This window comes from Aegilops tauschii, chromosome 2 (genome assembly GCF_002575655.3).
Source record: "Aegilops tauschii subsp. strangulata cultivar AL8/78 chromosome 2, Aet v6.0, whole genome shotgun sequence".
Classification (NCBI taxonomy): Eukaryota; Viridiplantae; Streptophyta; class Magnoliopsida; order Poales; family Poaceae; genus Aegilops; species Aegilops tauschii.
In genome coordinates, this window is record NC_053036.3 from 103,285,622 (window position 1) to 103,300,057 (window position 14,436).

The following is a 14,436-nucleotide window of genomic DNA, read 5'->3' on the forward strand; positions in this document are numbered from 1 at the left end:
GGATGACATATTGTTGATCGGAAATGATATAGAATTTCTGGATAGCATAAAAGGATACTTGAATAAGAATTTTTCAATGAAAGACCTCGGTGAAGCTGCTTATATATTAGGCACCAAGATCTATAGGGATAGATCGAGACACTTAATAGGACTTTCACAAAGTATATACCTTGGCAAAATTTTGAAGAAGTTCAAAATAGATCAGTCAAAGAAAGGGTTCTTGTCTGTGTTGCAAGGTGTGAAGTTGAGTAAGACTCAAAACCTAACCACGACAGAAGATAGAGAGAGAATGAAAGTCATTCCGTATGCCTCAGCCATAGGTTCTATAAAGTATGCCATGCTGTGTACCAGATCTATTGTGTACCTTGCCATGAGTTTGGCAAGGGGGGTACAATAGTGATCCAGGAGTAGATCACTGGATAGCATTCAAAATTATCCTTAGGTACCTAAAAAGGACTAAGGAAATGTTTCTCGGTTATGGAGGTGACAAAGAGTTCGTCGTAAAGGGTTACGTCGATGCAAGCTTTGACACTGATCCGGATGACTCCGAGTCTCAATCTGGATACATATTAAAAGTGGGAGCAATTAGCTAGAGTAGCTCCGTACAAAGCATTGTAGACATAGAAATTTGCAAAATACATACGGATCTGAATGTGGCAGACCCGTTGACTAAACCTCTCTCACAAGCAAAACATGATCACACCTTAGTATTCTTTGGGCATTAATCACATGGCGATGTGAACTAGATTACTGACTCTAGTAAACCCTTTGGGTGTTGGTCACATGGCGATGTGAACTATGGGTGTTAATCACATGGCAATGTGAACTATTGGTGTTAATCACATGGCGATGTGAACTGGATTATTGACTCTAGTGCAAGTGGGAGACTGAAGGAAATATGCCCTAAAGGCAATAATAAAGTTGTTATTTTATATTTCCTTATTCATGATAAAGGTTTATTATTCATGCTAGAATTGTATTAATCGGAAACCTTAATACATGTGTGAATACATAAACAAACACTGTGTCCCTAGTGAGCCTCTACTAGACTAGCTCGTTGATCAAAGATGGTTAAGGTTTCCTAACCATTGACATGAGTTGTCATTTGATAATGGGATCACATCATTAGGAGAATGATGTGATGGACAAGACCCATCCGTTAGCTTAGCATAATGATTATTTAGTTTTATTGCTATTGCTTTCTTCATGTCAAATACATATTCCTTCGACTATCACATTATGCAACTCCCGGATACCGGAGGAATGCCTTGTGTGCTATCAAACGTCACAATGTAACTGGGTGATTATAAAGATGCTCTATAGGTATCTCCGAAGGTGTTTGTTGAGTTGGCATAGATCAAGATTAGGATTTGTCGCTCCAAGTATCGGAGAGGTATCTCTGGGGCTCTCTCGGTAATACACATCATAAGCTTGCAAGCAAACAACTAAGGAGTTGGTCACGAGGTGATGTATTACGAAATGAGTAAAGAGACTTGCCGGTAAAGAGATTGAACTAGGTATGAAGATACCAACGATCGAATCTCGGGCAAATAACATACCAATAGACAAAGTGAGGAATTACGTATGTTGTCATAACGATTCGACCGATAAAGATCTCATAGAATATGTAGGAGCCAATATGGGCATCCAGGTTCCGCTATTGGTTATTGAACGGAGAGGTATCTCGGTCATGTCTTGATGTATACCGAACCTCGTGGTGAGATCCGATCCGTTGTTGCGGCCCGACCTTTCGCGACACTCCACCACCAATAGCAGCAACCTCCCGCCCGTGCACGCAATGTACACGAAATAGAGGGTTTGAACCTTGCGGCCCAGCACGAGAAAACCAATCTCGATGAAGGTACTCACGCGCAAAACAATTTCCATGAAGAGAAATCGCAACACAGATGTTTTCTAAAGATCCCTCCAAAACTTGATACGGGTGTCTACCCTGAAAAACAGACCGTGTCTATTTCATAAAAAAATAACCTACCTTTACATTGACCCTACTATGGCTATTTATACTAGTATAGCTGGCCCTTTTAACTTGACCGACAAACCATAAAACTAGCGTACGTAAACAAGTCAAATTCTTATCTCTAATTAAACTGCCTTTTACATCTCGGCAGATATGATAATCTAACAACCAGATTAATGTTGGAGGTGGACCCCAGCCCGTATCCTTCAAGCAAAGCAATTTCCACCATTGAAACATGTTGACGTACGGTCGCTCTAGCGGTCTTGGCCGTGAGAAGTAGTACCGTATTAGGATTCTTTGACTAGTCTCAATAAAACATATATCCCGTACATGTACAACTAGGTCTTGTCCTGCACGTGACAACAAAAAGAAACTATTAAGCCGCTGCACACCTTCAAACGTGGATATGTTGGAGTTCTCCCCTTTCAACGTAGCATGCATCTCATAATTTGGTGCAAAAGCAACTAGTGACTCTGCTTCAACCTTAATCATCTCCTGATTAGGCTGCATGGTGTTATCACTAATGGTAACGAGCGGAGCTGCCATACCATGACCCGGGCTAATGTCTTGTACATCATGGTGGTCGTCGATACAAATAAATTTGGTGTTGGTCATATCATCCTCTCTCCCTTGAAACAAAACCGTCCTTCGTTTTGGGTCATCTTTTTCAGCACTATTTTCATCTACAGACTGAACGGTGACTGCAGAAATTTTAGTAGCTTCGACCATGTTCTTTTTTGCATCTTCCTGTTCTTCTATCTTTTTCTGATGGTCTTTCCTCCAAGCAATAAAATGCTCCACACCCATTGGCAGGAGGTCACACTTCTTACCCTTCTTGACAATATATTTCTGTGTTTGGCAATCATACGCAACATAATGCTCTTTGTACCATGGCTCGTCCAACAACAAGTGACACGAAATCATCGATACCGGAATCATGTCGCACAAAACCTCACAAAAATATTTTCCCAACAGAAACGATACCTTGGTCTGGTGCGTGATAGTGAGCTCTTCATGACCCCAACGGAACGAGTATGGTTGTGGACAAAGTGTCATTGGTAGTTCCAACTTCTCCACCATCTCGATGCGGCGTTAATCAAACTCATGTGGTCGATTGTCATAGCACATGATCTCTCTTGCACCACAACACGAGTATGAAAAAGTCCATCCCATCGGCCTTCCTCCTCCAACTGAAATCCATAGCTTAGCTTCCATGATAATCCAGTCATCCTCTGCACAGTGTCGTGAACAACCATGCTCTGAATACCACCTGATGTAGACCAAACCTCGTGGTGAGATCCAATCCGTTGTTGCGGCCCGAACTTTCGCGACACTCCACCACCAATAGCAGCAACCTCTCGCCCGTGCACGCAATGTACACGAAATAGAGGGTTTGAACCTTGCGGCCCAGCACGAGAAAACCAATCTCGACGAAGGTACTCACGCGCAAAACAATTTCCACGAAGAGAAATCGCAACACGGAGGTTTTCTAAAGATCCCTCCAAAACTTGATACGGGTGTCTACCCTGAAAAACAGACCATGTCTATTTCATAAAAAAATAACCTGCCTTTACATTGACCCTACTATGGCTATTTATACTAGTATAGCCGACCCTTTTAACTTGACCGACAAACCATAAGACTAGCATACGTAAACAAGTCAAATTCTTATCTCTAATTAAACTGCCTTTTACATCTCGGCAGATATGATAATCTAACAACCAGATTAATGTTGGAGGTGGACCCTAGCCCGTATCCTTCAAGCAAAGCAATTTCCACCATTGAAACGTGTTGACGTACGGTCGCTCCGGCGGTCTTGGCCGTGAGAAGTAGTACCGTATTAGGATTCTTTGACTAGTCTCAATAAAACATATATCCCGTACATGTACAGCTAGGTCTTGTCCTGCACGTGACAACAAAAAGAAACTATCAAGCCGCTGCACACCTTCAAACGTGGATATGTTGGAGTTCTCCTCTTCCAACGTAGCATGCATCTCATAATTTGGTGCAAAAGCAACTAGTGACTCTGCTTCAACCTTAATCATCTCCTGATTAGGTTGCATGGTGTTATCACTAATGGTAACAAGCGGAGCTGCCATAACATGACTCGGGCTAATGTCTTGTACATCATGGTGGTCGTTGATACAAATAAATTTGGTGTTGGTCATATCATCCTCTCTCCTTTGAAACAAAACCGTCCTCGGTTTTGGGTCATCTTTTTCAGCACTATTTTCATCTACAGACTGAACGGTGACTGCAGAAATTTCAGTAGCTTTGACCATGTTCTTTTTTGCATCTTCCTGTTTTTCTATCTTTTTCTGATGGTCTTTCCTCCAAGCAATAAAATGCTCCACACCCATTGGCAGGAGGTCACACTTCTTACCCTTCTTGACAATATATTTGTGTGTTTGGCAATCATAGGCAACATCATGCTCTTTGTACCATGGCTCGCCCAACAACAAGTGACACGAAATCATTGATACCGGAATCACGTCGCACAAAACCTCACAAAAATATTTTCCCAACAGAAACGATACCTTGGTCTGGTGCATGATAGTGAGCTCTTCATGACCCCAACGGAACGAGTATGGTTGTGGACAAAGTGTCATTGGTAGTTCCAACTTCTCCACCATCTCGATGCTTGCGGCGTTAATCAAACTCATGTGGTCGATTGTCATAGCACATGATCTCTCTTGCACCACAACACGAGTATGAAAAAGTCCATCCCATCGGCTTCCTCCTCTAACTGAAATCCATAGCTTAGCTTCCATGATAATCCAGTCATCCTCTACAGTGTCGTGAACAACCTTGCTCTGAATACCACCTGATGTAGACCAAACCTCGTGGTGAGATCCGATCCGTTGTTGCGGCCCGAACTTTCGCGACACTCCACCACCAATAGCAGCAACCTCTCGCCCGTGCACGCAATGTACACGAAATAGAGGGTTTGAACCTTGCGGCCCAGCACAAGAAAACCAATCTCGACGAAGGTACTCACGCGCAAAACAATTTCCACGAAGAGAAATCGCAACACGGAGGTTTTCTAAAGATCCCTCCAAAACTTGATACGGATGTCTACCCTGAAAAACAGACCATGTCTATGTCATAAAAAATAACCTGCCTTTACATTGACCCTACTATGGCTATTTATACTAGTATAGCCGGCCCTTTTAACTTGACCGACAAACCATAAAACTAGCATACGTAAACAAGTCAAATTCTTATCTCTAATTAAACTGCCTTTTACATCTCGGCAGATATGATAATCTAACAACCAGATTAATGTTGGAGGTGGACCCCAGCCCGTATCCTTCAAGCAAAGCAATTTCCACCATTGAAACGTGTTGACGTACGGTCGCTCCGGCGGTCTTGGCCGTGAGAAGTAGTACCGTATTAGGATTCTTTGACTAGTCTCAATAAAACATATATCCCGTACATGTACAACTAGGTCTTGTCCTGCACGTGACAACAAAAAGAAACTATCAAGCCACTGCACACCTTCAAACGTGGATATGTTGGAGTTCTCCTCTTCCAACGTAGCATGCATCTCATAATTTGGTGCAAAAGCAACTAGTGACTCTGCTTCAACCTTAATCATCTCCTGATTAGGCTGCATGGTGTTATCACTAATGGTAACGAGCGGAGCTGCCATAACATGACTCGGGCTAATGTCTTGTACATCATGGTGGTCGTCGATACAAATAAATTTGGTGTTGGTCATATCATGTCTACATAGTTCTCGAACCCCTAGGGTCCGCATGCTTAACGTTCGCTGATGATATAGTATTATATGAGTTATGTGATTTGGTGACCGAATGTTCTTCGGAGTCCCGGATGAGATCATGGACATGACGAGGAGTCTCAAAATGGTCGAGAGGTAAAGATTGATATATAGGACGATGATATTCAGACACCGAAAGTGTTTCGGAGGGTACCGGATACTTATCGGGTCACCGGAAAGGAGTTTCGGGCACCTCGGCAAAGATATGGGCCTTATTGGCCAAGAGAGGGAACACACCAGCCCACAAGGGGCTGGTGCGCCCCTATATAGGCTGGCCCTATGAGGAGGAGAAGGAAAGATGGGAGGGAAAGGAAAGTGTGGAGTAGGACTCCCCCTTCCATCCCTCTCCCCCCTCTTTCCTTCCCCCTTCTTCTTACAAGGAAAGGGGGGGGGGGGGGGCGCAGGGCAAGGCAACAGCCCTAGGGCTACCGCCGGGTCTCTTGGGGCGCCCTAGGGGCTGCCTCCTCCCCTCCCACCTATATATACATGGGTAGGGGCGCCACACAAGGATACAACGTTGTCTTAGCCGTGTGCGGCGCCCCCGTCCACTGTTTACTCCCTCGGTCATATTTTCGTAGTGCTTAGGTGAAGCCCTTCGGAGATCACTTCACCATCACCGTCACCATGCCATCATGCTGCCGGAACTCATCTACTACCTTGCCGTCTTGCTGGATCAAGAAGGCGGAGGACATCACCGAGCTGAACGTGTGCAGAACGCGGAGGTGCCGTGTGTTCGGTACTAGATCGGTTGGAGCGCGAAGAAAGTTCGACTACATCAACCGCGTTGTGAAATGCTTCCGCTTACGGTCTATGAGGGTACGTAGACGCACTCTTCCCCTCGTTGTTATGCATCTCCATGGATAGATGTTTGCGTGTGCGTAGATTTTTTTTGCTTTCCATGCAATGTTTCCCAACAATCGCTTAGTGAAAAATTTGTGTAATGTTTGGATTTGGAGGGGAGCTATATAAAGGAGTTCTTCTTCCCCAAGTTGAGGTAACCTCTCCTACATTGTTGTCCAAAGCTTAAAACTCCCATATCCCTCTCCCTAGCCACTGAAACTTGTTGACCTTCTAGGATTTGGGAGAGAATACCTGGATCTACCACTCCACCGAAGAAAATTTGATTCCCCCTTGCTTCCCCTTGTGGATCTTTGGGCACCCTAGACGGAAGAGGATACCTGCTCAAAATAGTGTGGTGAAGCTTCGTGGTGGCGCTGGGAGCCTCCAACTGAGTTGTGGAGATAGCCCCAACCTTGTCTGTGAAGGTCCGATCACTGCCACCAAGGGCACCGCGTAGTGGATCGTGACACCTTGCATTGTGCGAGGGCACGAGAAGAATAAGGCGAGCCATTGTGATTCTTGGTGAGTATCATGTCGTCACACCTCTCCAATGGAGACGTACCACCCCCAAAGAAGGAACTCCGGGAACAACCATCGTATTCACTTGCGGCTTATTCTTTCCTTCACTTACTTTGTGCAAGCTAATATTATTGTGTATCTTATCTAGCTTGTTGTTATTTGTGAGCTTGCAATATAGGTTGCCCATCTAGTTGCATATCTAGATAACCTATATTCTTGTGTATCCCTTAAAATTGGAAAAGAGATTAAAAAATTATTATTCATACATTCACCCCCTCTCGACCATACCGATCCTTTCAAGTAGGGTACTAATCGCTTCTCAAAATCAGCCAAAGGCTCATTCATGCATGGATGGAGTTGAGTGGTGCACCATGGACTATGTACACCCGCACTTTTGACTAGCATTCATAGAATCATGAACCTAGACTTACCAGTCTACCCCCACCTACCATCACCACAAGTACCTTGGTCATTTGTTAAGGCATCTTCCCCTATATCAGACCACCACCATGCAATGGTAGAGACAATCTTCGGGGATACCGGGCCATGGCTCGGGGCGTGAAGACTACACAGGCTTCAAGGTGTACTATTCTTCACACTATAGCTACAACGCGGTGAGGCCTATTTAGGGTCTGGCTCAGTTGTGCCTCCGCCCTGCCCCCATGGGCATGTAACAGATTCACTCTCAATTGAATAAACTCAAGGGGAGAGTGTATTGCTCTTAGGTCTTTCAATAGCCTCAAGTCGCATTACAGTTGAGTTCGAAGGAGTCGCATTACGACTCGAGTCGACCTCAGCTATGAGTTCGGAACATGATTTCAAGGAGTCACATTATGAACGGAACCAATGGTTGTCCAATCCCACCGAGCCTTGCTAGCATATGATTAGGCCGCCATCGAGACAACTGCGCCTATTCAAAAAATAGTGTCGTGTCACTCTTGTCAATGTATGACGATCTTCTCCGTGAGGTCATTGTACACACTCTCACTGACTTGCTTACGATTGCATTACTAAGGATACACTTGGTCAAGAGTTGTTTCTATAACAGCAACAAGAGATAATATTTTTCCCAGGAGATTTACACAGTTGTATGACATTGCAAGGTATATGACCTTATAATCCAAGCCTAGGAGAAGGTAATTGTAAAGTATATGACATTGCAATACGACCTCCATCCGGCCCGAGACGGTGAAGACGACGGTGTTGAAGGCGGCGAGGGTGGCGAGCGGGCACACATGCCCTTCTATAGACCCTCGGCCAAATCTTCTGCTTAATAGCGTACATGGTCTTGATGAACTTGGGCGGCAGGCTGAGCGGCGGCGCATGCTGGCTTTGTAGCTTCAGCTTGATGGTGTCGGTTGACCAACGACCAGCTGAGCGGCGCCCGTGCCGCCCATCGTGCTAGTGGCGATGCGGTACTCTCTGAGCAGCCCTGGCACGCTGCTCACTGCGGCCGAGTGACATTTGAGAGAGGGAGGAGAAGAAAGATATTAGTCAAAGGTCAAAGCGCCCATGAGGCAATATTTTTGCCACGTTCTTATCTAGCAGGCCCTATATGTTGGAAAAATGATAAAAAAATAGTTTAAACATACAATTCGTGTTATTTGTTAGGTCATTACCTATAAACCTGATGTTTTATGTTATTATTGTTTTAAAATATATATTTTATGTCCTCAGCATGATTTTTTGTTTGTCGTTCTTTTTGGGCCGTTGTGTTCTGTTTGACTCTTATGGCCTTGTATATTGTTTTCTTTTCTTCTATTATTGTGATTACATGTCATCTTAATCGGTCAAAATAACCGGTTTGACTTTCCTGCCACGCCAGCCCTGATGGGTGGATCTCGCTTGTCACAAACGTGTTTAAATCCTCTAAAACGATCATCAATCGTTCTTGGTAGTTTTTAGCCACAAAATTAGAGGGGAAAAAGTGGTTGTTTTCTGTCAAAATTTTGAAAGTTATAGTTCAGTGAGACGACGACCTCAATTATGGTAGTCTTTTTTTTGTTATGAATACTCGACCTGAAAAGTCGCAAGTGGAGCACTCAGGTAACAAGAGCCAGTCAGTAGGCCCACTTGTCATCGGAGGGTGGCAACATAATTCAGGTACTACGTGGTAGGTGAGGAGCGCTACTCCTTCCCTAAAAGAAAAAAGAAAAAAAGAAGGCGAGGAACGCTACGCTGCCCGTCACCAGCCAAACCACTGTTCGGCAAGGAGATCTTACGAGCAGAGAGCTTTCGTATTGCACTCACACCTGGGCGCGCCATCCGACGGGACGAAGAACATTCTTCCGTTTTGCAAGCGTGAGTGCCCAGATCTTTCGTTCCTTCGTTCGTTCGTTGCTACTCCGATTTCATCCATGCCCCCCTCTCCGATTCTCTATCCGCCATGGGCGCGGCCAGTGGCACGCGGACCCACCCGCCGATCAGGGCAAGGCGGGCCGCCGTGCCGTGGTAACCCTGCTCTTGCTCTGCCCCGCACTGTCGCCGTCGGAGGTGATGCACCGCGCGGTCGGCAGTGAGCGGGCGCGCAGCGTGACGCCTCGTGAGGAGGGTGGATGGCTCAGCGCGCGGTGCAGGACGGGGACGGCGGCCGCGGTGGCAGTCAGCACTCTGTTATCGGAGGCAGTCAGCACTTGTGCTGTTGCCTCTTGCCTGTTGTTCATATCAATTTCTTCGTGCTCCACCCCAAAGCTTAATCTTAGTCCTCCGTCTTGTTTGCCGCTCTTTGCACTGCGTGACGCATGCCCATAGAGTGTTTGACGGTTTGCGTCAACGAGCTCGAGCAGGCATTGGGGGAGTCATTCGCCCATGTCCTTTCACCGGTCGCTGCAACAAATGTTGCCTTCTCTTGAGTTGCACAGTAAAGCATGATCTCGAATTCTTGATGACCGGGTTTTCTCTAATTTGGTGTTTCCTTTACATTTTCAGGCAGGCATGCATGGTATGGCCAGTCCGATCAGTGTACGCACCAGCCCGAGGCACCCTCTGTCCGTCCCTCGGTCATCTTTAGTTCGATCCACCCACGCTTCACATTTGGTGATAAGAGTTGCAGATCCATTATTCCCTTGTGCTAAACTCTCGAAAGCGCGCGCTGTCGTGGCAGCAGTGATGGAGGTCTCCAAGGCCCCTTCCTCATCTGGTTTGGCAAACCGCCAGCCATCCAAAGGTTAGTACTCCTAATTACCGAGAATTCCTTTTATTTGTTAATCGATGTGCGTCTCCAAGGAGCACAGAGGCTAGCTTATGTAATGGTTTCCCTGCTTATGCCCAGAGGTTCTTGAGACATGGCGCAGTGTCAATGCGGTGTGCTTCGATGTGGATAGCACCGTATGCTTGGATGAGGGTATTGACGAGCTTGCTGATTTCTGTGGGGCTGGGCAGGCAGTTGCCGAGTGGACGACAAAGTAAATGTCACATTTTCTGGAGTACGTTAGTTGTTTAGCATATAATATCTTCCGGAAAACTAATCTTGGCCTATTGTTCTCAGAGCTATGACAGGGACTGTTCCATTTGAAGAGGCTCTTGCTGCCCGGATCTCTTTAATCAAGCCATCTCTGTCCCAAGTTGAGGACTGTTTGGAGAAGAGGCCACCCAGGTGACCTTTTACAAGCCCCAGCTTCAAGTTAATTCAAGAAGTTAATCACTATTTAGCTGCCGCTTTTGCGTTCCTGTATTGAATCTTTTGAGATTCCACAACTCAGTCATTCTTATATTGGAATGGTTAGATATGTGCTACTGAGCATTAAGAATGCTCTTAGGAATGCTTAACTGGTTTCACTCGGCTTCTCTTTTTAAGCCAATATGAAAAATAGTAGCTACACTATATGCAAAATTGGTTTGGTACCACAATAAAAACACGACTTCAGAATAGTACCACCATATAGTCTAAGTTCATTTTAATAACACTAAATGAGACATTAAAATACTATCTGCCTATACCACTTTAGTCTTAACCTTTAGGCCATTACGTGCCCTGCAACCACAACATAACCCTTTTGACTTATTTGCCTTGTATGTTAATAAGAGATTTCCTAAGATCTCTGGCTACAGAATAATGCCAAGGTGGTATTTGTTAATCATTTATTCAGCACTGCAACAGATGTAATTTTTGTGTTGGATATACACTGTTCATTTTCTTAGTTCATTGACATGTTTATCTGTTTGTATCTGCAGGATTTCTCCTGGAATCGCTGATTTGATTAAGACATTAAAAGCTAATAATACTGAAGTATTCCTTGTGTCAGGAGGTTTCCGGCAAATGATCAAGGTATATCTTCACCAAACGGCTGCACTAACGGTTCTTTTGGAATCTGGATTATCAAAACATAGTCCAATTTTCCTGTCCTTGAAAAATCTTCAAATTTTGTGACACACACACACACACAAGCTTTGCTTTTAAGATATCCATAGTTTGAATACAGAAATTGCTTCTACATTTTCCGTCTGTATTATTTGTTGAACAGTAAACAAGGATATGTTTCTTCCCTCGATCTAAAAACAGAATTCCTCTTTTCTTCACTTGAGAACATTTTAAATTTAATTTTGTGACTGAAGTTTCACATACATGCTTAAAGGGTCCTTAGATTTCTATTTTTCTTGTTTCCAGCCTGTGGCATTTGATCTTGGCATTCCTACTGAAAACATCATAGCAAACCAACTGCTATTTGGATCATCTGGAGAGTATGCTGGATTTGATCCCACAGAGCCCACTTCTCGAAGTGGGGGTAAAGCAGTAGCAGTGCAACAAATAAGACAGGTCTAGTGTAGCTGTAACTTTTGATATTACATTTATGTGCTTAATTTCTAGCTCCGTAAGTGACCTTCGTCCATGTGTTCAGGATCATGGTTACAATACACTGGTTATGATTGGAGATGGTGCCACTGATCTTGAGGTATATCTCTGGTTGCATGATGTAAATAACAGGAGAGTGAATTTTTACAGATCCTGAATTCTGTGATGCAATTGTTCATCACTTACTAGACATGAGTAGTGTTTGTGTGTGTTCGTGGGGGGTGGGGTCGTCTGATTGCACTTTTCCAGCAATCTAGTACTTTATCATGCTGTAGAAATGAAGGGGTTGGAGAGTTCCAGAGTACTAATCATGTGGACTTCATGAGGACATGTTAAATATTGATACATGGCATTTAATTCTCGTCAAAGACCAACACATAATCTTTTTGTGGATGATGGTTACACATATATTAATCAATTAGGAGTGTTATTTATTCTCTGTGCGATGAAGGGGCTATCTCTAAACATGAGGAATTAACAAAAATGTACGTAGCTTAATTTTGTGTGCATGTGTCCATGCAGGCTCGGCAACCTGGTGGAGCAGACTTGTTCATCTGTTACGCCGGTGTCCAGATGAGAGAAGCAGTTGCAGCCAAAGCTGACTGGACCGTCTTTGAATTTGAAGAGCTAATTTCTGAATTGTCATAATTCTGATACCTCACAGTGATTCTAAATCTTTCGCTGTTCACACCATGACAGATGACTGTATGTGCTCATGCTTGTGTTTAGCTGCATTACTTAATTGTAGGTATTTCACATTTCCATCATTCCTTTCATGAGGTGGTGCTGGAGCTGAAGCTCAAATTTAATGGTTGTGTTTCTGAAACCTGGTGGTTATGTTTTTTGTTTTCTTCATGGGTTGGTGGTTATGTATCTGATATGGAAACCTGATAGTTATGTATTAATATTGAAATTTATGGTTATGTATTGATATTGCAACTATTTAATCCTGGTTTATGTGCCTATAGCACCATCTACAACGTGGATTTTTCTTTCTTAAAAACAACTTAGATTTTAAATTTCTGCACTCACTTAAACATGTGCGCAGCTTCTGAAATTGATGGTCCTCTATATTAATCTGTAACTCTGCTCAAACATGTCCATAGTTGTTTTTACAGAGTGAGAAGGGATTGCCTCCAAGGGACATACATGGGCTTGTTCTTAGCCATAAGGGATAAGCATGGGGTTGTTCTTCAACTGAAATAGATGGGCTTTCCTCGTTCCCGTTAACTACTCCGAGGGAGCCACTAGTTAACGAGCGCTCCTTCGGGAGCCTTGCAACGATCTGCGCCACTTGGCGCGCTCTCAGCCACTCGGCACGTGTCGCGCTCTGGACGCTCCCTCCGGATTTTTTTTTCGCACGCGTTTTCGGCTATTTAAACGGTTTATTTCTGGGTTTTTTCGACGTTTTGATTTTCCACCGGTCTTCCTTAGCTTTTCGACCAAATTTTTTTCGAATTGTTTTTACGCGAAAAAACGTATTTTATTTTTTTTCCTTTCGCAAGAGTCATGGTTTTCCTTCCGCGAGAGGCACAGTTTTGCTTTCGCGAGAGTCACGGCCGTGCCTATCGGAAACGGAAAAAAACGCGTTTTCTGTTTTTTTTTCCTTTCGCGAGAGTCATGGTTTTGCTTCTGAGAGAGGCACGGTTGTGCTTTCGCGAGAGTCACGGCCGTGCCTCTCGAAACGAAAAAAAACCCAGAAAAAACGCGTTTTCTGTTTTATTTTTTCCTTTCGCGAGAGTCACAGTTTTGCTTCCGCTAGAGGCACGGTTGTGCTTTCGCGAGAGTCACGGCCATGCCTCTCGGAAATGAAAAAAAACATGTTTTCTATTTTTTTCCTTTCGCGAGAGTCACGGTTTTGCTTCCGCGAGAGGCACGGGTGTGCTTTAGCGAGAGTCACGGCCGTGCCTCCTCGGAAACGGAATAAGAACCGCGTTTTCTCTTTTTTTTTTCCTTCCGCGAGAGTCATGGTTTTGCTTCCGCGAGAGGCACGGTTGTGATTTTGTGAGAGGCACGGGCGTGCCCCTTTCGGAAAGGGAAAAAACCCGTGCTCCCGGTTCGGTTTTTTCGTTTGGTTTTTTCCGGCCGGTTTTTTTGTGAAAAAAAGTTCGTCAAAACCTATCAACATGGGATCTAGTTTTGAAGATCTCGACACGAGGAATCCAACGGTGAAAACGGTTTGAGATTTGGACGCACGATTTGAGAGATAAAACGTTTTGAATAAACGGATATATGAAAAAAGGGAAACTCCCAAGTTGCGACAAGTGGCGTGCTGCATGTGCGCCACTTGTCGCAACCTGGGGAGTTGGAGTGATCTTTGCAACGAGTATTCCTCGACTAGTGATTTCGCTACTTCGATGGAGTAATAATGACCCCCCACCCCACCTACCCCTGCGACAGCTATGTGTCGCCCGTATTGATTACTAATAGGAATTGCCTACGGGCTACGGGCGACACAGTAGCGGACCGACCCATTAGCTGTGTCGCTCGGCGGCTTCGCTCGCGCTGCTTCCGGTCGGTGTGCTC

The 14,436-nt window shown here is 44.6% G+C and overlaps 1 protein-coding gene across 1 annotated transcript; it reads left to right on the forward strand.

Moving 5' to 3' along the window:
• The first annotated feature begins 9,237 nt into the window (after positions 1-9,237).
• On the forward strand, positions 9,238-12,857 carry LOC109757969 (phosphoserine phosphatase, chloroplastic). Its single transcript, XM_020316812.3, has 8 exons — positions 9,238-9,419; positions 10,047-10,284; positions 10,390-10,522; positions 10,606-10,713; positions 11,292-11,385; positions 11,725-11,874; positions 11,957-12,010; positions 12,433-12,857. The coding sequence occupies exons 2-8, from the start codon at positions 10,053-10,055 to the stop codon at positions 12,556-12,558; spliced, it is 897 nt and encodes a 298-aa protein (XP_020172401.1). The 5' UTR covers positions 9,238-9,419; positions 10,047-10,052; the 3' UTR covers positions 12,559-12,857.
• The last annotated feature ends 1,579 nt before the right edge of the window (positions 12,858-14,436 follow it).

Excerpts from the sequence above, each read along its gene's own strand:
- LOC109757969 (XM_020316812.3), top strand. The coding sequence starts at position 10,053 with ATGCATGGTATGGCCAGTCCGATCAGTGTACGCACCAGCCCGAGGCAC. Across the intron at positions 10,285-10,389 it reads AAACCGCCAGCCATCCAAAG|AGGTTCTTGAGACATGGCGC; the intron begins GTTAGTACTCCT and ends GCTTATGCCCAG. Across the intron at positions 11,386-11,724 it reads GTTTCCGGCAAATGATCAAG|CCTGTGGCATTTGATCTTGG; the intron begins GTATATCTTCAC and ends TCTTGTTTCCAG.